The following is a 22501-nucleotide window of genomic DNA, read 5'->3' on the forward strand; positions in this document are numbered from 1 at the left end:
CCGATGGAGGAAAATTTGTTGCCATAGCGACGGATTCACAGAGGGCTAGAGGGAAGGGTCGCTCAGAGCACGCTGGTATTTAACCACGCGCGCATGGACAGATATAGCAGGTCAGAAAAGAAGAAGAAGAAAAAAAAATCAGCATCACACAGAGGATGTTTGATCCGAGCACAAGAACCCAGAGGGCAGCCTTTCATGGCGCTCCAGCAACAGCTTCACAGGCTGGTTTCCTTTTAAAGGCAGGCCAGTTTGGAGCAATAAAAGCTTTCATTACATTCTCATTTATACCACAACGATTGATTTATAGCTCAAATTGCCAGTGGATATTGCAGCGTGGTCTTAATCAAGTGTAAAGGGACCCCTAAAATTTTAATTGCATAAGGCATATTTTTCTGACAGGCATCCCACACCACCGATGTGTTTTGTTCAATAAAGACACAGAAGCAAACTGCATAGAAAATACCAATAAAAGCTTCTTAAATAGGCATAGTTTCTGAATTCTGACTCAAAAATGATTTTTCTTTTCTTTTTTGTGCCAAAATCGCTTTTGGAAAAAAAAAAAAAAAATTGTCTCGGGCCATTATTTTAGGAAAGTAACGGTTTGTAATATAAAGAAGTGGGCTTTTACATTAGCAAAAGAAAAGATGGATGAATAAAAAAAGGGCAGAATAAAAATTTGACTTGGGTAGCTGTAGCAGCAAAACTAAAACGGACTGAAAAATTAAATCAAATCAAAAAGTATTTTCTTTATTTTACTGGCACATACATGTTTCTTCTGGAAAATTACAGCTTATCATGAATATTATGTTAATCCTAAAGACACTTATTTAAAACACACATTTTAGCACATTTCTGTAGAAATGCCAACACTGTATAAAGATGGTTTTTCAGAATACCTTTGCAGAAAATGAATATATATTTTTAAGAGCTACAGACATGTATTTATATATATTTTTTAAAAAGTCATCCCTGAGTGTCTTTACCTGAGGTAATTTAATGGTCTTTCTGTGGCGTTAGCATTGAGAAATTCTCAACTTTCTGGATCCTAAGCTTTTATAACAGCATAAATCAGTGCAGCTCATAAATTTTTTTTATTGAATTAATTTTGATCCTGTTAAAGCCCTAAAGTGCAATTTAAAAAAATCCATCACTGGAGCTTATATGCTACATGACTGCAACACTAGTTTCTTCCTTTTTGATTTGCACAACCAAGGAAACCCACTCGTATTCGGAGCGCCCTCTGTCGTCCACAGTTCTCTGATGGAGATGCATTCAGGGGTGTCTGAAGCTCCTAGTCATGTAAAGCTGCTCAGCTCTTTATCACAGCAACAGTGTGGCACTGAATGAAAGTAAAGTTCACACTCCATCTTCTCCAAACACTCCCCTCATAGCGCTGAAAGCCTGTCCAACACGGCTAATTAAGATGTCTCTATGGGGACGGCTGCTCATTAATTAAAATAAAAACCAGCCGGTGTCTGTGCAGACCCATGTTGTGGGAAAAAAAAAAAAAAAAAAAAAAAACAAAGTGGGGAGGAGCGGATGAAATGCTTCATCTCTGGTTCATACTCATGCCCACAGCTCTGACAGCTTCATCTCACAGGGATGATCTGTTTCCTTGATGGATATCGTTGTGAGATGAAGCGCTCCAGAGAGCAGAGGGAGTTCACAGCGGCACACAGATGCAGGGGCGTGTGAGGCACACAGGCAGGGCGCCCTTGTTGATTTGGTGAAACTCCACCAGCTGCAGGAGGTCGATGAACCGAGTCTTGCCGTCGTCTAAAGTGAGGTACTTTTTTCCATCCTCCAAAACCTGCAGAGATGCGGCCGAATTAAGTCAGTGGCATTTTTGGGAGATTAAAAGACCCCCGTCAGAAAGAGCATGGGGAACTCACCGGGATCACGATAAAGTGTTTGACCTTCAGCTCATGACACAACGACAGCACAAAGCAGTTCTCATGCTGCTGGCTTCTACGCATCAGGAACATCCTGGAGATCAAGACACGTGTTAAAAATACCTCCAATGAGATAAAACCGTTATGTCAAAATATAAAATGCTCAAGTTTTTGACTTATAGCATACATTATATAAACATCAGTAACATGGTGAAAAGATAATTGTACAAAATTCAATTTAGGAGAAGGTTTTTCCGGACTTACGCAAGTTATGAATATCATTGGGGCTCTCTGGAATAGCCCAACACAACATAATGCATGGTGCACAACTGCACTGTCGAAAATATGTACTAGGCACAATTTTGAATGTGAATCTGCATTAGGAACTTTTAGCTGTTTCTCTGATTAATACTCTCCTTGACCCAGCCTGTCAGTTTATGTGGCTTTGTAGGTCTGCAGCTGCAACACACTTAATAAACCGGTGCTATGTCAGAGGTCTAAAACGCTGGACATTATTTTATACCCAATCCTGGCTCTTCAAAACTGTATTCCTGAAACAACAAAGGATATTTGCCCTTTGTTTTACTTGAGGTTATTAGTTAAAGGGTGGACTGAATATAGGTGCACTTTATTCCACACCACACTTTCAAATTTTATTTGTAAAGGGTTTTGAAAACTATATTATTTTTTTATTTATTTTCACAGCCAGACTTGAATTCAACCAGCAACTAAAACTCCAAAGAAGAACATATAGGCAGCCGAATCAATAATGATAAAAAAAACATTTCAGTTGTACCAACAAGATTTTAAGCATAATTTCTAATTGAAAACCAGAAAAAAAAGTCATTCACTCTGGTGGTCCTCACCCATCTACCAGCCCCTGCTTCTCTATCAGCTTCTCTGCTTCAGTTCTGGTTAAACCACCATAAAACCACGGGTGGGTCTCGTGAACGGCTATGAGCAAAGAAAAAGACATTGGCATATTATTCAGTTACGTGTGGATTTTCACCCTCTTTCTCTTTAATCTCATGTTGGCTTACAGAAATCCTGAGACTCAGAGTTCGTGTTGGACTGGCAGAACCTTAAGGTCTCTCTCTTCTGTCAGAAAAGAAGCATCAGACAAAGGTCAGTAAATGTCACGTCATTTCTCCTCTCTACATAGGTAATTTAAGTTGATGCATTGTGGCTTCTTTACAAAAAAAAAACAACTTTATCTGTAAAGAACATTTCAAATAAAGAGACTGAAGAAAATTCTTGAGCTTTATGGATTAGAATAAAATAAGATGCAACTGCTCTTTGTCAGCATCAAAATCCATGAAATCTAACCTCGGATTAACAAAAACAAAAAGATACATGTTGCACAAAAAAATTGTATCAGAACCTCTATAAAAGCAAAGGTTTTTGTCAACTTGATCGTCTGACGCATGTGTTTAACGTAACCCAAGAAGTAGACACCGACTGCGCTGGAAACAGCGTGGCAGTTAGAAACGTCTTCAAACGTGGCAATGCTGCAACCTCACCCTCCAGGCCTGTGCTTCCTCCTGCTCTGCGTTCTGAGCCTCTGTCGGGTTTGCAATCACGCGCCCTCCAGCTTTACCTGTGAAGTCCATCGCCACCAGGCTATTCTCTGACTTTGACTGCAAACAGCACATGTACAGTTGACGTAAGCCGCGTGCCGAAATGACAGGGTCAATCACAATGTTCCATCTTGCGAGATAAACTGACTTTGCTCTCCGTGAGCTTTGGGCTTACCGGGATTTGTGGAGCCAACTTGGACTCTGATATCGCATTATAGTTTAGCTTAATCTGCCTACCACACTGAAAACACAAAAACACAGATAATGTTATTCAGTATTCCTGTCTGTAATTTGGTAAAATAATATTAAAAATGTTTAAATGTGATGAACATGTACCTTGAACAATCTGAAAGCACAAATCCACATTTTTCGCATCTCTTCAGTCTCGGCACACATGATCTTTAAATCCTTAACTTGGCCTTGACTCTTGGTAGGCTGAGCAAACACAGAAACAAAACATACATCTGGCATCTGAGGTTTACGAATATTCATCATGGATATAAATATTATGTTACTTTTTTGTTTTTACCGATTAAGCTGCACCTTTACAAGGAAGGAAATACGAGTTTGACAATTCACTATCGATAGCTTCGCATGTTTTGATTTAGTTTTCTACGATTTTCCAGCTCCACCAGTAATTTCTTTACTAAGAAATAACATTTAAAAGCTAAAAAGAGATTTATGCATTGAGCTGTGAGTTTTTAAATCACTCTGTGTAGCAAACAATTAAACTATTAATAGGATATATTAATAACACCAAACTATTTGTTTGCACAGTTGAAAAACAATCTCCAGAACAGGCATTAATGTTGGTGCACCGCAACAGTCTACATTAGGCCCACTGCTTTTCAGTTTGCACCTTTATTCACTATTCACACATGATGTAATTTGTTAGACTTATGGTGATGATGCAGTCGTTTGTGGACAGTTACAAAGGTCAAAGTTTTAAATACAAAGGTTTTAGCCACAGGAGGGATAGCACGACAAACAGCACTTATTTATAATGGTCTAGTCATTACTCTAAAAGATCACAATTGAATTCTTAGTTGAAATGGCAAAAACAAAGCAAAATCTGTTTTACCTTGATGCAGAAGTTGAATTCAGTAGGAGCTCCATATTGTTTGCCATCAACCACTTTGTAAACGTTTGAAACACTTAGATTGGCGAATTCTTTTAGATCCTGATAATCCTAAATCCCAAACACAGATTGTAGAACAAAAGTTAAAGAAGCCCTCTGTGACAATTTACAATCTCAGCAACAAATAAAGTTCTGGAGATAACATGAGAAGTTTCCCTAACTGTTTTCTTGGTGGATATGTAAAGACCAGACCGTCGGAGGGTGAAGAACATCTTCTTCCAAGACGTCTTAAAGTATCCCTTTAAGTTGAAAAAGCCCTTGATTTGAGGAGATCTCCCATTTGAGGTCAGCTCCTGTTGAGGTAACACAATTCAAGTTCTGTTTCTGTCTTTAACTTTCAGCTGGTCAGACTGCAGCTTTTGCTTTTCAGTAGGCCTTTATGATATTTCTTCAAAACTTTTTGCTAGCTTAGTATTTATTCAGCAAATTTTCTTGAAACATTCAACCACTTTTACAGAATAAATAATAGATTTTCTTGTTATACTATTCTGTTAGAAAAGATTTTGCTGTTTCATATCTTACATTTTTTATATTACACAATATATTAAAAAAAAAGTCTTGCACACAAAATTGTTGTTGTTTTACCCGAATGAACACCGTCGATGTCATCTTCTTCACGGGATCCTCGCTGTCCGAGATCATTGCATTTGCAAAGAAGCGCTGCAAGATGAATCACAAGAACTTCAAGTAAATTTATCTTACGGATTTACAAAACTGTGTTAAAAAAACAAAAACCATTATTATTAGGACTGCAAATTTTCAACCTTTTTGGTTGAAAAATATTCATTATTTCAGAATTGTTGCAAGTGGTTCGGATAAATCCTTAATAGACACATTCAGTGCTTGGGGTGAATCTTGTGCGTGCCAAATGCTCTTAGTAGTCAACGAAGCAATTCTCACCTCAGGCCACAGTTCCTCCAGGATTTCACAATCACAAAATTTCTGGTGTTACTTTAAAATTATTTGCAAAAAATTTTGATTTTTTTTTTTTTTTTTTTTTTTTTTTTGCTTCATTGAGCCCCTTCCAAAATCTACATATAGACAAAAAACAATATGAGAAAAACACAAAAGGCACGGGAGGAGGCCTCGGGGAAGACCCAGGACACGCTGGAGGGATTACGTCTCTCGGCTGGCCTGGGAACGCCTTGGGATTCCCCCGGAGGAGCTGGAAGAAGTGGCTGGGGAGAGGGAAGTCTGGGCCTCCTTTCTGAAGCTGCTGCCCCCGCGACCCGACCCCGGATAAGCGGAAGAAAATGGATGGATGGATGGACAAAAGGCAGGCAGAATGGACAATCAAATCTTTTTTCTTTAATTAACTTTAATAGCTTGATTTTGGTTACTGTCCGTATCGATCTTGAACAATAACTTGACATCAACTAAGGCTGAGGTAGCAGTGTATTAGAAGTAAGAAATACTGCCACCCACAGGTGAGAGTTGGTCACTTAAATCCAATGTTTTTGAATACGTGTTGTGGACAATTTGCAATAAACTCACAATTATACATGTGTCAATTTCCAGCTCTGCTGAATTGAGAAAAACTGGAAGGACAATGTGTGCAGAAATTCTTGTATTATTTTCCTAAAGGCACAAAATATATCTGAGAACATCAAAATAAGTCAAAATAACTCGTATATGTCTAATTTCTCAAGAAAGCATCTGGTGTGCACAAGAAATCTTTTTTTTTTTTTTACCCATGTCACCTTAAAGGCTCCAAACCTTTTAACACCCACTGTGAAAATGTGTAAAAAATGTTCCTAAAATTTTCTGTAAGATATTTTTCTATAGGAATATATATATACATATTTTTAGAGCTTTGCACATGTTTCAAACCACACCACATTAAAAGGCTTTGTATCATCTGGAGGCACAAAGGCAGTGTTGGCTCACCATAGACACCTATGGGAAGCCCATTCAATTAAACAGTTTTAAATGCTGCAAGTGCACAGATGCCAGTCTGCGACCAACATGAGGAACTGTCTGAGGCCTTCACTCAGTCTGTTAACACAGAACTTAACCTGCCACTCGTGAATGAAGGCTTTACATACCCAATGTATATGGAAGAACTCATGCTTGTCATAGTTTTTGGAGAACATGAATCTCGCCTCAACCTTCTCAGACCAGGTGGCCTGAACCTCCAGCACGACCTCGTGGTCCTCCAGACATCTCTCTGAAGACATCGGGATGAAGATGTAAACCAAACCAGTCTTGTTACTCAGTGGCGATTGTGTAGTGAACCATCTTAGGTTTACCGAGGCCCAGAGTAGGATAGATCTCGAGAAGCGCCCAGTTGTCCTCATCGCTGCAGTGAGCTGACTGGACCAACAGCTGGCACACTTCTCTGGCTGTTGCTTGGCGACCAATCAGTATGGTCTTATAGGCGCTCTCATCTCCATAGACTTTAATCACCTGAGGGGAAATGCACAACAATCCCTCCAATTAAAAGGAGACACTGTGGCCCACTTTAAACAAACCAGAGATTGTTATTAATTTAAGGATTTCTGCTTTCTTGTTAGGATAGAAGTACGTTTTTCCCCTCAAATGGAGAGAAAATTAGCTAAAAAATATAACTAAATTTTCCCTAAGAGTAGTTATAGTCTTTAAGTGTGAAATAAATAAATAACTGTAGCTGAGATTAAAAAAAAAAGAGAGAGAAGACAGACCCCACATGGTTAATAACAGCCATGAAAATGCTCAAATATATAAGCACCTGAAAGCCTAAAACTCCAGTGGTCCAGTTTGCAAGTGATTATCTTGTCTGTAACTCCTTTGCTTTTCTTCTGGATTACACACTGATTGATACCGGGTCAAACGATTCCCAAAACCTCAGATTAAAACCCAAATTGTGACACAAAGAACCTTCTAAGTTCACACAAAGGTCCAAAACGTTGTGTCCAATAAGCTTCAAAGCTCAAGGAGAAGTTTTAATTGGTTTCTAATTTCAGAGTGACCTGGCCTTAAACTTTAGGGCAGAAAACACCTCCCTCTTCCCCGAGGTTAAAAAGCTAAAACCTTCACTGCATCCGTCTGGACCGAGAAGCAGCTGTTCACGTAGACAAGAGATCAACTGTGCGCGGGTCATCAAACCGGCTGGATTATTATTTGAGCAGGCGAGACACTGGCTGCATCCGGCAACAGGTTTCCAAGCAAAATGAAGACAACCTGCCTGACCAGGAACATGTCAACAAATGAAAACAGGCTGACTGAGTGAGCGCTGGAGTCAGTTAGGCAGCAATAATTACTGCATATCAACTCGAGAGGATTATGGGAGAACAACAGAGCTTTCTATGGAGATATTTCCCTGCACTCTGACTCACTTCACTTCCTCAAAACAAATTCTGGTTCTAACAAAGGGACATTAGGCCACAGATTCAAGAATTACTGCACACAATGTGGTTGTTAATACAGCAACAACACACAGAAACACTGATTGAATGTTAAAAACCCCAGACGATGTCGGTCCGATCCTTAAGACAGTTTGATCCTGTTCCAAGGATCAAACGTCAACCCCAGCTTCAGTTACAGTTATGGAAACCGCTGCAGGGCAACGACAAGAAGTGCAGTGGGAGAAATATCTGTGTGTGCCGTGTTATTAAAGGTCCTGAAAGCTCTGTTGTCAGACTTCTGCACAAAATCTCATATTGACAGAAGAGGTTCAGAGGGTTAATGTGATTCAAGAGGACTTCCTCCATCTTTCTTTGGTCATCTCTGCCTATTGAGTTATCTTCAAACGACCTTTTTTTCTGAGCAGTTCAACAAAAAGGAGGCTGGAGATGATTAGAAACTGATAAACGATATGTGTGAACTTAGTTTAAAAGAATAAAAGCCACATTTGGGAAGTAAAACATCTCAGGAATATGATCAAATAAGTGCATAGATTCTTTATACACACAGTGATATGTTTGCAAATTTGCATATTTCATAGGACTGATTTTTTTTTTAAAAAGCAGTAAACCTAATGAGTTACTTGACTAAGTTAAATATCACAGCCATATTCAAACTAATCCAGTGTTGACTCATACGTAGCATAAGCATGTCTTAGCTATACAGTGACATCAATAACAGCACCATTTCCAGTCTTTGTATTCCTTTTTCACTAAATTACACCAACAAGGCCCAATACTATAAAGAAGGTTGAATTAAATGAAATAATTTGAATTAATATGCGTCATAACAACATTTATTAGTTAAGTAAAATAAGGTTTTTTTTTTTTTTAATTGAACCGAACAAGATCCTAAAACGACCCAATCTGCGCATCAGTCTGTTTATTTAAAACAACAAACAGATAAAAACAACTCAGCCTTGGCAACCGTTGCACACTGACATGCATAAATATTACAGACAAGCTGAATCTGGCAGTGTGTCAAGATGTGACACAGATTGCGTGAAAAGTTAGCCTTCCTCGTCAATCACAGTTATCACAGACGCAACTTTGTGTCAGTAATAAAGTTCAGCAATAAAGTTCAACAACCGACTAATCAACTTTCTGTTTTGAACAGAAAGTTGTTGCATGTGAAGAGGACACATTTACTTGAGGCACTCGCTGGCCTGAGCTGTAACAATGGGATCGATAGGATTTAGAAAGCGGATTAGGAAATGTCACTATTTCTAATTAATGCAAGGAGCATTTGTTTTTAAATCAGTAGATATAAGGATGTATGTCGTTTTATATCTCAGAGTGTTGGTGTTTTAAGCCATTCGAGATGTTTTTGTTGCTTTTACGCATATGATGTCATTGCTAGAGTTGGTGCCCCCTGCTGGCTGAGAGTAGAAATAGGACCCAGGCATTTTGTGGGTTGTGACTGCATTTTATCCCCCTCCAGAATTTTATGTATTTTTCATTGGTTGTTGGAGAGAGGCAAAATTAGGGGTCATCAGAGAACAATTTCATATGATTTGTGACCTAAAAATACTCACAAATTTGTCACTTGATTCTGATGGAAGCGAGCTGCTGAGCAATGAAAGATTGCACAGCTCTGGAAAGGGGTTTGGAATGGGGGACTCAGAGGAAGACAAAATTTCACTTCCTTTCTTCCTAAAAGAAACAGAATGACAAAATTAATAAAAGGAAACATCTGTTAGTAAATTACACATGTGGAAAAAAATGTGTTAATGACTGAAAAACCCACGGTGGTCACTGAAAAAATGTTAAACTGACAAAAGTGATATTAAGATGCTGAACCAACTCTGACAGCTACAGAATTAGTGTGATTGAAAAAAATGAAACAAATGACATTTAGACACAGGTGTTATCGTTTTTGTCCAGTCCTGTTTTGTTTGTTTTATGTTTTGTTAATTCTGTTGAATTCAAAAGCAATGTCTGATTTCCATTTCCCTGATTTTCAGTAATGTGCACATCCTGTTCTCCAAAAAAAAAAAAATCATAAAATTTTTTTTTTTTTTAAAGTTCAACAGCTCAGCCTCAACTTGTCGTCCTTAAAACTAACACCTCCGCATGTCATAATCTCTTGTTCAACCGTCAGCTGACCTACAGTTAAGTGAGCACCAGGATTTCCTCCAGAAGCCCAGTGACTCACAGCTGATTCTGTTGTATGTGCTGCTTTTGAGCGTCTGTGGCTGCCGGTCGTACCTGTTTGTGCTAATTGAGATGGGCTGGGAGCGGCGGAGAGGCGGTGACTCAGGTACGAGAGGACTCAGGGTTAAAGTGGAGCAGCCCAGCGACACCTCCTCCTCGTCTGATGAATCCTTCATCGTGGAGCCCTCAAAAGATTTCCTCGAGGAATCTGAGGGGGAAATCAGAGTGTTAGATCCGATGGAGATCCACATGCAACGGAGGAAGCGTGAAATGCTCCTTTGACCTTGAAGAGCTTGTTATTCTTGCTTTTAGAATACTAACAAGAATACTCTGACAACAACACTTTAATCTACACATTATCAAAAATCTGTCAATGGATTTTTGTTATGGGATTTCTCCCATGATGTAACTCTGAAAAAAAAAAAAAGAAGAAAACAAAAAAAAAAACACAAATTATTTTGTGCTAATCCGTCCGAGACATTCGCGAGACTGGTTGGCATCGATCATGCTTGTTGTAGCTGATAGCGAAACCAGGACAATAAAAGACAGTAAATCTCAGGCTCAACAGGAACAACAGCACGGCTCAGGTTAGTATTTTCGTCTCTCAAAATAGACTCACGTGGCAGCGAACCATAGAAAAATCTGAGCCTGATTTTCCACAAACACACAAGACAACCCCAGAAGTCGTGCACAAGCTAAGTATGTAAACATGTACACACTGTAAAACCTTATCTCTGGGCCTTTACTGTTACAGAAAATATAATTAAACCGCTTTCAGAGGGGAATTGTACAACATAATCATGTCTTGTTCTAAAGTTTTTGCTTAAATGAGTCAAAGAATTATTATTTTTTCCTTCTGTTACCGACACTCTTCAGCTCAGTTCAGAACATTTTTGATGAACTGGAAGACTCGTATGCAAAGTCTAAGAAATGTTCAAAGTCTTTTTTACTTAACAGGCTTAAAAATTGAATCCGAGTTGTTGATTTAACTCTTCCGTCTCCGTTTAGAGCTTAGCTGTTTGAAATGTCCCAAGTCCGAAAGGTTTGTTTGCATCAGAATATACAGTAGGAAAACACACATTTATTGAGAACATTTCAACATTATGAATACAGAACATACTAAATGAATAAAATCATAATTAATAAATTCACTGCGAAAAAAAAACTGTTCAATTACCATAATCCAAAGAAAATAAGAAATCTTGTTTACATGCAAGAATGATTTTTACATTGAATAATCTATCATTTTACTTACTTTACCTTGTGGAGCTATGTTCTCTGGATTCTCAAAATTTCTTTGGAGTTGCTTTGAACATAAATTGTGTAGTTTTGTATTCAACCAAATCATAAAGTTTCAATGCAATGTGTTTGTGTGCTCGCAAATCCCTATTTTCTGAATAATCCTAATGGCTGTTTTTTGGAATTTACTGAATGGCATTAGGTTGCTTTTATATGTGCTCCCCGGATTTCCACATAGTAAGACACTGAGTGACTAATTGCCATTAAATATTACCTGCTTTTTCAATTTTAGAGGGTTATACCGTTAAAGGTGTTTTCTTTAAAAAAGATTCAAGATTGCTATGTATTACCAATTCCTTAAATTAAACTGAAGCATTCAGTTTGCAGCCTTTTCATGTGTATAAACACTTGAGAACAGGTTTTATGATCCAGTCATGTAGCTTGGGAACCCCCCCAGAGAACACTACTATCCGGTATTAAAAAATACAATTACAAGTTCAACCTAAACCCTGTGACTGATGAGAAACGCTAGATTACGTTAACGTCTAACTTCCTGACGTAGCTTAAACTCACACTGTGCTAAAATGCCCATTAAAGTGACATTACGGCGCCAACTCTCAGTTCGAAACTCAGGACAAAGAGGCTCAAGCTGGACCTTACCTGTAACCCGCGGTGTCCCACACGAGCCCCTACCTGCTCATACCGAATGCGGCGTCTTCTTGGTGGGTTTCTTCCATGTTGAGTCCGTTCCTCAGAGTTCAAAATACAGCGTTTCTTTTTCAGACGTGGGCAAAAAAAAAAAGTTGATGCCGTGACAGCAGCGTGCGCCAAGACGTCAGAGTGGGCGGGGCCTGCCCGACAGGTGGGTGAGGACAGCAAGCCGCGTATGGCAGCCGGTAGGCCGCGCCTTCTTCCGTCGATGAGGCCACTTGGTTCGATGAAACCACTTGATTTCTTAGTTGTTGTTGTTGTTTTCTACTCATCACAGTGTAAACCTGTTTGTTGTTTTTTTTTCTTTCATACAGTATAACCTGGTGAAAATATGGGCCTTTCTTTGACTCTGAACTAATTCAACCACTGCCCTCCATTAAAAAAATAAAAATATATCGACTTATCATATAAAGACCACAGACTGGTACTGAACCCAGAATCTCGCCCCAACACAAACGCAGGGGCAGTTGTTGCAACTGCCTCACTGTGAAGATAGATAAAGGAATGTTGCTGTTCTTGTATGAAAGTATTTTGAAAGGTAAATGGCTCATTAAATATTTAATCGCCGTGAAATTATGAGGCCATGTCATCAGTACAGACGAGACAATGAACAAAATCTGATTAATGAGAATGAAATTAATTTCTGTGTGAGGACTGCTTGATTTTTTTTAAATTATTATTTGTTGTAGATGTTTAGATGACTTATATTTTACTACTGTCACGTGTTGTGGGTTTTATTTCTAAAAAATAAACACTATGTTCACTGTCACGTCAAAATCAATATTCAAAATTCAAAAATACTTCATTAATCCCAAAGGGAAATTAAATGTTGTTGTAACTCCAGAGTTATTGAAGATCATGATGTTAGCTGTTAGCAGGAAAGGATATCAGAATTTCTATGAGGTTCAGGAAACTTATATTTCTACAAAGATGTTCCTTTGTCTCCTCCTAGATGTTGGAGCAAAACGGAAACAATTGAGTGGCTTGTTTCTTCAGTAGTTAAAAGTAGTTTTTTGTAAATGTTAACCAGTGGTCCTATTTAGGTTACATATTCACAGACTGCTGTGGGAGGACAAAGCACTTTTCAGTCATATACTGAGGTATGTTTGAATAACCTTTGTGTTTTGGTTTTGTCTGGTTTGTTGAAAACTAGCTATAAAGAATATTGCTGAGATTTTAATCTAAAATAAAAAAGCAAAGATAATTGGGAACTACTATTGAAATCAAAATTTAAATGGTAAACAACACAGGTGTGGAGTTAGGTGATTATTTCAGCAAGCAGTAAAAAAAAAAAAAGCGGAAAAAGGGAATCATTTCAAGAGCAAGAAATAAGTCAGTAATTCATAAATACATGGACAAACTTTTCAGGCTGATGCGGCGTTTACCTTTACAGTTGTTTCTTAAATTCGTGTTGAAAGATTTATGCATTGCTCAAAAATCTGTAGAAAAAAAAGTTAATGTTTGAAAGTAAAACTGTCAAATATGTAGAAACTGGATTGGCTCGAAGACTGAGTTGAAAAACATTTAAGTCTTGATTTATAGATGAGATTTAAGTGGCTTAGCCGACAAAAATCAGGTACTTGTCAGAAAATGTGTTGTAAAATTGAGAATGAAGCAAACATTCAAGCATATATAAACCACTTTATATTCATTCCAAAATATGACTTAACCCCTTTTTATACTTAAAAATAGAGATTTTTCCTTTTAAGGTGTAACGATATATAAAAGCCTGAATTTGAATTGAAAGATCCAAATTGAGGCTTTATTAGAATTCAACAGCTTCAACAAATTTATGAAATTTGACTTTATGATTATGTGCGTTTCCTTCAGCAATGTGTAACTGACAAAAGTATAAAATAAAACTTATCCATTTATTGCAATTCTCCACTTAGTTGGAAAACTAGAGTGGACTGTTGTGGGGTGGAAATCAAATATATTTAGCACCGTTATTAATAATAAAAACCAGAGTTTTCTTTGAGTTTGGATCAAATCATGTTTATTAATGTGTTCAGGAAATCCCCACAGAAACAGTTTACAGGGGAACTTACAGATTTACAATCATTCTTGACAGAAGTGCCAGCTTTAACCCCCATGGTTCAACACTGAGGACGCCTGCTGAGTCTCAGCACCAGGTAACTGCACACCGATTCCCCTCAACAGGTCTGCCACCGAGTCCTTCCAGCTCGCTGCCAACAGAGGAAGAGGAGGAGGACTGGTGTTGTACTCCTCAATCTTTAAGTATGCAGCAACACAAATGAGGAGTATTAGCCTGTAAACACCCAGACATTCCAGCCATTTTTCCTCTCTTCTTGTCTAGACCGTTCACAGTTAAAGAGCCTTCATTTTTGGTGCCAATCCTTCATCCCGACTTTGAAAGCTAAAACAGCTGGATGCTTTCAGGTTTCAAAGAAAAACCGTCAACCGTTGGTGAAGAACAGAAAAAAGAAAAATCAGGTCAGGCCCTCAGAGATGCTCTTACTACGTCCATGTTCAGGATTTGTCATACTGCTCAAATGCATTTGGTTCAGCAGTCATTGTACAATATAAATGCTAAAACTAATGACAGAAAAAACAAACATGTAACATCTCTTAAAGGAATAATGTGAAGCTCCTGTTCTCAGGCTTGAGTACGAGTGTGAGAACGCCATCAGAACGATTTATCAGACTCAAAAGATCCAATTTACTCCGGGGAATTAAAAGGAGGGCTACCGAGGGAGCAGAAAAGACGAGGGCTGCATACGTAAACTGACAGAATTTGACTTTTATTTGAAGATTGTTGGCTTGCCTTGTGCTTCGGGGAGAAAGTTAGTGTCCACTGGAGAGCCATCAATAGGAATAATCTGCTATATTTCCAATATAATAATAATAAAACAAACAGCATGATTTTCAAATGACACCAGAATGACCGAGGATGAACCGCTTTTTTTTTTCCTTCTATTTTTTTTCCTGTATTTTCCAACTCTTTTTTTTTTTTCCTTTTGATTTTGCTTTGACCTGATACAGGTTAAGATGCAATTTACTGAATCTCTTACTGGTGGGTTTCAAAATCAAGGAGGTTAAAATTAACATTTAGCATTCGATCTACACTGGGTGAGCGTTTCTACTTATCACAGATCAGACTAAAGGGAGGAGAGCTTACACCCTTGCTCTTTCTTTGCCGTATGAAAACCATGCTTCCTCTGCGGAGTTAGGGTGGGGAGAAGGGGGCCGTGCAAGACTGAGAGTGGGGGTAGGCCGAGCAGGGAGGAGGCTGACGTCGGTGGATGGAGAAGGGTCTTGAAAACCGGACTGCTGATTCCACAGGAGGTGTGTAAAAGGCACGCCAGGGTTACTCCCAATCCCAGCCGACACACACACAAAGACGCCTTCATGCCCACACACACACACACACTCATTCACTCTTGTACACACACACCACCCGCAAACACACACGCACACACAGACACAAGCAGCACAGGCTCGAGCCCCGAGAGCACAGACGGAAGAGGAGAAAGCAGGAAGGAAGTTCTCGAAAGAAAAGAGCCGGGTCGGTCCGGGGAACGGGGGTAGAGATGGAGCAGAGGGGGCCGGGGTCCGGTGCTGCAGCGGTGTCGAAACAGAAAAAATAAAATAAAAATAAACCACAAACAAAGAAAAAAAAAAAGGAAAAACAAAACAAAAAACTGGTGGAATGGATCATTTCTGGTTCTTCAGCTGGTTGGAGAGCCAGTCCAGGCCCTCGTAGAGACCGTCTCCGCTGGTGGCGCAGGTGGCCTGGATGTACCAGCTGCGCTGACGCAGAGCGTGTAGGCCCAGCTTGTCTGTGATCTCTGCAGCGTTCATGGCGTTGGGGAGATCCTGGAGGAAGGAATGCACATAGTGATCTACTGCTGGAAAACTTTGTACATTTGAACCAATATCTATGTTTATTCTGGTGAATTAATAACTCCTACTTAGCTTCTTATAAAATAATTTTATGACTATTCTAACCATCTGAGGTCTAACAGTTTTCCAACTCAGTTCACGCAACTTGTATTTAAAGAGAATCTGAGATCAAACAGCTTCATAATGCTTCTTATGAAAAACGTTTGTGGCTGAGCAGAAAATACACTTATTTTCTGAGCAGAAAATACACTTATTTTCTGCACACCAGATGAGGTGTGGAAGTTGTCAAATGAACATGAAAAGCGCATCAGGGAACCAAAAATGTGACTCTTACCTGTTTATTTGCAAAAACAAGCAGCACAGCGTCTCTCAGTTCATCCTCAGCCAGCATTCTGGACAGCTCCTCCCTCGCCTCATTCACCCTCTCCCTGTCGTTGCTGTCCACCACGAAAATAAGCCCTGCAGAAATAAGCAACGTCTATCTGAGCGGATATCAACCTTCATGAAACTTTGCCAACACATTCTGGCTGCTCCACATCAAAACAGTCATTTGCAATATAAATATCACATTCACTGATATTACGACGACAAAATGTTTATGATATATTGTGGGGAACCTCAACATATCTCTTTCGCATTTTCTCATTTATGACCCGACTGCACAGCCAATTCAAAGAGTTTGTTACATTAATAATTAACTTCAGTTTGGTTATAACTGCCTGGGATTTAATAACCAAAACTCATTTCAGTATAACACTGAGGAACTTGAAATGTAAACATACCTACTGTGCTGCCAAGTAAAGCAATACTTGGGTGACAAAGCAAATAAAAACTCAAACCGATGATAAAATATTTAGATGAATCTTGAGAACTCTCAGATCAGTAAATGACAAACATAACAGCAGCTGCATAACACTTGATTGTGCTCTTCAAAGTAGAAAAACGAAGCAAAATATATTTCATTAAAAAGTTCAAACTATATTCATTTAGATAAGTGTAGAAAACCCTGAGCTGACCAATACAGCACCTTATATAAACATAGATACTTTCTGGAGTCACAAGAAAAGCAAAATGTCTAACAACTGTGGTAATTACATACAATTTGTTATTAATACGGTTATCCAATCCACTGCTTCACTTTTAACAGATAGAGGATAATGTTATGTCTGCGATCTGAGACGGTCATTTGATATGCGGTGAGTTCAGTTAAAGAGACGGAGCGTTCCAGCCTCAGGACTTACAGGCAGAACAGGGGAAGTTAACCCAGGTAACTGCCAACATTGTGCTTTCCCACTTTTAAATCTATGAATTGGAACAATTTAAATCACTCAGAGTTTTATGGAATAAGAGCTTTGCAACTACTGCCCAACAAATGAGCTAAACCTTAGACAGAGCAAAACCACTTTTAAACAAATATTTCAAGCAGTCCATTGACCAAAGAGGACTAAAGTGCTCCAACTCTCTTCAATCATGACTTTAACTTCATGGTACATAAAAAAAATCTTCATCAAGATGCCAAACCTATATTAGTAGTTTGTTGATTTTTCTAGGAACACAACTAGACGGCAATCACGCTCTACAGTCCATAGCATTTTCTGATGAATTATATTTCAGGAAAGGGAGGAGTCAAACAATACATCCTTTCAGAATGGAACAATGGAGCATGAGTCACTGGTTCACTTGCTTTAAAATCATCTTCTATGCACCAACAAGGCCACCTATAGGCAGAAGTGAACACGGTCAAGATGAAGTCACCCCTCACCTTGAGTGTTCTGGAAGTAGTGGCGCCACAGCGGCCTGATTTTGTCCTGACCGCCCACATCCCACACCGTGAAGCTGATGTTCTTGTATTCTACCGTTTCAACGTTAAAACCTGCAGAAGGAAGAAAAAGCACTGATGAGTCACTGGCTGACGGGTCTTTGAAAAAAGTCAAGGTCCTGAAAGTTGAGGATGAACTTGTTCCACATAAACCTAGAAATTCCACCTGCATGCAGTTAAACATTTCTGAAAGGGTTCAGTTATATCATCATTCAGTAAATTACACAAATACTACCAGAGTCAGTAATAGTCTGACACAAGTCAAGGACTAAACAATTTTATCTAAAACCAGTGACCTCAAGTGCTGAGACATTTATATGTGATTGCAAAAAAGAACTTACATTATATTCAGATCTTTAAGCTGGCACAAAAACTGTTTAAACATGCAAGACCTTTATTTTGTTACTTAAAATTGTATCATGATCCATTATGTAGGCATCTCAAAAAAACATTTTATCTGTACAGCCAGATAAAGAGATAAAAAAAAAATCCATACCAATAGTGGGAATGGTGGTGACTATCTCTCCGAGCTTCAGTTTATATAGGATTGTTGTTTTTCCAGCAGCATCGAGGCCAACCATTAAAATTCTCATCTCCTTTTTGCCGAACAGGCCCTTGAATAAGCTTGCAAATACATTCCCCATGTTGGCAAAGCTGAAAAAGCGGAGAGAAAAACCGTTAGGGGGTGTAACATCTTTAAGCACTCAGTTGTGTACGGATAAGTGCAGGAATTAAGTAAAATGTAAAGGGTGCATTCTGTTCCACAAAGAGGAAATTATGAACAAAATAAGAGGGATGACTTAAAGTACTTCTGGTAGGACAGAAACAACCAGCATGGGGAATCACATTTCTGCTTTCACCAAAATCTGTTTTCACAAATATACACAGCCACAAAATTTTGAGTCAACAGAAAAAAAAAAAAAAACTTTGATGAACTGGACAAGTATAAGATTTTTTAGAGAACCTACAAACAAGAAATGAACAGTTCTTTGACTGTTCATTTCAGTCTTTTTAATAAATCAAAAACATATTTTTAATCAATCAAAAACATTTCACTGCCATGAATACTAAATTCGTACACAATGGATAAGTATACCTTTGTTTAAGAATAGATAATGGAAGGAGGTACAGCCTAACCTATTGTAACTTAAAAAATTTTTACTGCAAATTTACTGATTGATAATCAGATTCTACAGTCAAGCATCCAAAATAATCTCCCAGTTATGTCTGCATTTGGAAGACTCTCTCAAACAAGTCACAAGAGTCAGCTGAATCACTGCAGCACCACAAAAAACTAAAACTAAAAAAGACAGAATTCAATGCAAAACGTTAAACTTTAGAGCTGATAATCAAATGGCTTCTAGAAATCAAGAGAACTCAGCATAATTTATGTAGTTTTGGCAATACACCTCAAGATGTAATACCAAAAAAAAAAAAGAAAACTGTCAACCTTTTACAGCCAAAACCTCATTAAAAACTGATGAAATGAGGCAAAATAAGTCTTCAAAAAAATGCTCTGCAGAACTAAGTAGCTTGGTGTGCTGAAACAAGCTTATCTATAAACATTTATTAGAACCAGACAGAACCTATTCTCACATCTACTTAACACTTTGATGCAGTAGCACATTAAGGATGTTAGGATGAGGTTTAAGGAATAAGGAAGCAAAGTTGGATCAGACTGTAGTGCTCTGAACATCACCGATGAGCAGGTAACTTAAGCTACAATAAAAGAAAAGTGGTGAACAATTCATTTTCTGTCCCCGATTCATCTTCCATTTTAAGATCTGATCTTTCCTAAGGAATACTGCAATGATGAACCTTTCAATTTCGGCCAAACAAACCACTTAAGTTTCCTTACAAACTTTTAAACTCTTCCATATACTTGAAGCTTATGTTTTTAGGGACACGTAAAACAAAAATCTATTGATCTGACATCTCTGCACACTTGTCACTAGTCCCCTAAAAAATTATAAAATAATTATTTTACGAACATACCTGTTCCTCAAGTGACGAACTGTGTTGTAAAATAAAGTGGAATTTTATTGAAAGAAAAGTCAACATAAGATTTGAAATTGCAAAAGTTCAGACAATTTTTTTCCCCCGTTTTATCTATGACCAATTTGTCGGCTTTTGTTCAAATCCACAGCTAATCAACAATTCTACAATATTTCCTTACTCAATTGTTAAAGTCAGTTTATTTCACCGGGATCTGAGCAAAACTAAAACGGATTTTATAGGCCGCTACACTGATCGAGCTTTCGTTCACCCGGATAAGCTTAATAGCTAACGAGCTACTTGATAAGAAAGGCCTGTTCTAACTGGTAAACCTGGTATTAGTAACAGGAATAATGTAAAATTTTTTTAGTTTTAGTTATTTGTTTATAGCTTGACCTCAAACTAAACAAACATTTACGAGTGGTAGGATGGACAAGAATAAAAACACAGTTAAATCTAAAGTAAACGGAGTGTAGCTTTAGCCACGTTAGCTTCACCAAGGGCGGATGCTTTGGCTAGCCGCTAACTGGATTCGTTGACAATTTAAAACTTAGCGCATTTTGACCCACGACAACACACAACGGAGGTTTACAACACTCACATATTTTTAACAAACGTAGTTACAACCGAAGCCCAGTTCGGTAAAAGGAACCCGCAGTGGCTGCTTTCAGCTCGGCCGTGACAGGAACTGCTGTAGCGCGCTAGCTGCCGTTAGCGAACTGCCGCGTCACTGCTCAGAGAACACAGTGACGTCACTCCAAACGCCGCTCAAATCGATCAGTTCGGACATTAAGACTTTTATCACACACATTACAACATTAAAGTACAAAAATAAACGTATTTTAGTCAGTTATTACCTTTACAGAGACGACAACCCGATCTTTGCGTTATCTTTCACTGTCACTCCAAAATGGCGTCTTGCGCAACCAGGGAGACACCGGCGTACTTCCCACTTTGAAGCCACGACCAATCGCAGCGCAAATAGTGTAACTGATAACCCGCCTTGGTTATCCAATGGTCCAATCAGGGCAGCGGCACATCCTTGTGCGCACAGTGTACAAAATGTCGAGGAAGTGATGCCGATATGGCAAGCTAAAGTACCATGGAATACTTGATAGCACACATGCATACTTTATATTTTCTTTGTCCATATGCTTCCTAAATCCAAGATGTAATTCATATAAAATCAGCATTTTATAAAATGTGGATTAGTTTTAGGAGTGAGTTTTATAACAATAAAATCATGACTATGATTTCAGTGCATAAGAAATACCATTTTTTAAGAAAACACAAATGTGCTTTTTGGGTCAAAGAACATTTTTAAATCTGTTATGTGTAGCTGACATATTCACTTTACATTTAAAATAAAATAACCCCTAAAGTGCACTCAATCCAGCTGGTTCTGAATAAGCATCTTGCTAAAGTCTGACTTCTTGCTGAAAGCACCAAAACACAATGTTAGAACGTTTACTGGGTATAGGTTTTCTTTTAGATTTCTTAAAAAGAATTATATTAGACATCTTTAACAAGAAAATATTAAAGGGGTAAAATTGTCAGTAATCAAGCCTTTTTATTCTAAATTAGAAGTGAGTTATAGTGGGTATCTGAAGCCACTAGATGCATGTATAGGAAAATAAATGTCCTTTCTGACCTGGAAGAACTAAATCAGAAAAAGTTACCACACAAGTCTAGCCTGGTCTGTAAAAACAAACTCTAGTGACCTAGTTGTTTTTTAAAAACATACCTTATTTATTAATAATTAAAATGTAATGCGTGTCTATGACAATTATTATTCTGTCAAAAGCAGGACTCAGCATTAGAACAGTGGATTGATTATATGTTACAACAATCTACCATACTTGGCCTAACGAGTCATTCCAGTTTTAGGACAGGCACTCCTGAAGTTGATGATCTAATAGGCCACATTGCCAATTGTTGCAACTTCCTGATGCTTATTACTGTGTTCATAGTCATTCTGAAAAAGATTCTGTGAACATCTGCAAATGGTTTTGACATTACAGCACCAGTACATAAAGTTTTGCATGTTTGCTTTTGAGGCTAAGCAACCTCTGGTGGAGAATACCTTTAGACAGTTAATATTTATCCTCAACCCACAGAGCTTAAGTTGAACTCACACAATAACTGCCAATTTGACTAATAATACAACAAATAAAATAAAAAAACATTAAAAATGATCACAAGATGGAAAGTGTTGGCATGAATCACAGAGATCCAAGAGAACTACCTAAAGAACATCTGGTGTATTTGAAAGTCACAGAGGTCAGCTAAAGGTCGTTAAATGAACTCAAGACCACCAACAGTGGCAGGAATGAAAATAACAGCAACAACAATAACAAAAATCACCTAGGTGATTTTAAATAATGACGAAACAAGAATAGTGCACTCATAGCATACCACCAGAAAGTTTCTGTACGTTTACAGATTGATGAAGACATAAAAAAAAAAAACAAGAATTCCCTTTAATTTGTGATCAGAAATTTTACTTTAAAGTCCCTTTAATTAAAGATGTAATATTTCAAGTTTAGTCTAAGCGTAATAGTATTTCAGTACTATTACGCTTACTATGGAAGAAGCTGCTTTGGTAAATCAGTTAGTCATAATTTTAAATAAGTTACCTTTGGAATAATATCTGAGCAATTGTTTTCTCATGATGTAAATATCTTATTAAAAATTAAGTCATGTTCCGTTCATCTAAAATCTAACTCTCACTG

The 22501-nt window shown here is 38.1% G+C and overlaps 2 protein-coding genes across 4 annotated transcripts; both read right to left on the bottom strand.

Moving 5' to 3' along the window:
- Nucleotides 1-726: 726 nt before the first annotated feature.
- LOC103481609 (growth factor receptor-bound protein 7) lies at nt 727-12657 on the bottom strand. Of its 2 annotated transcripts, none has more exons than XM_008437197.3 (15): nt 12074-12657; nt 10196-10349; nt 9523-9640; nt 6857-7013; nt 6653-6774; nt 5193-5267; nt 4769-4900; nt 4551-4658; nt 3806-3904; nt 3645-3710; nt 3413-3529; nt 2933-2990; nt 2759-2846; nt 1893-1986; nt 727-1810 (listed from the first exon to the last, which is right to left on the bottom strand). In XM_008437197.3, the coding sequence occupies exons 2-15, from the start codon at nt 10315-10317 to the stop codon at nt 1664-1666; spliced, it is 1503 nt and encodes a 500-aa protein (XP_008435419.1). In that variant the 5' UTR covers nt 10318-10349; nt 12074-12657; the 3' UTR covers nt 727-1663. The 2 variants fall into 2 exon arrangements, with proteins under 2 accessions (XP_008435419.1, XP_008435418.1); XM_008437196.3 differs by having other exon boundaries at nt 12041-12655.
- A 1413-nt stretch (nt 12658-14070) lies between these two features.
- arf2b (ARF GTPase 2b) lies at nt 14071-20770 on the bottom strand. 2 transcript variants are annotated; one of them, XM_008437199.3, is made up of 6 exons: nt 20627-20704; nt 20371-20499; nt 18271-18428; nt 17718-17828; nt 16290-16414; nt 14071-15928 (listed from the first exon to the last, which is right to left on the bottom strand). In XM_008437199.3, exons 3-6 carry the CDS (start codon nt 18416-18418, stop codon nt 15767-15769), a joined length of 546 nt encoding a protein of 181 aa, XP_008435421.1. In that variant the 5' UTR covers nt 18419-18428; nt 20371-20499; nt 20627-20704; the 3' UTR covers nt 14071-15766. The 2 variants fall into 2 exon arrangements, with proteins under 2 accessions (XP_008435421.1, XP_008435420.1); XM_008437198.2 differs by lacking the exon at nt 20371-20499 and having other exon boundaries at nt 20627-20770.
- Nucleotides 20771-22501: the final 1731 nt, after the last annotated feature.

This window comes from Poecilia reticulata, chromosome 19, assembly GCF_904066995.2.
Source record: "Poecilia reticulata chromosome 19, P_reticulata-male-v2, whole genome shotgun sequence".
NCBI classification, from domain to species: Eukaryota; Metazoa; Chordata; class Actinopteri; order Cyprinodontiformes; family Poeciliidae; genus Poecilia; species Poecilia reticulata.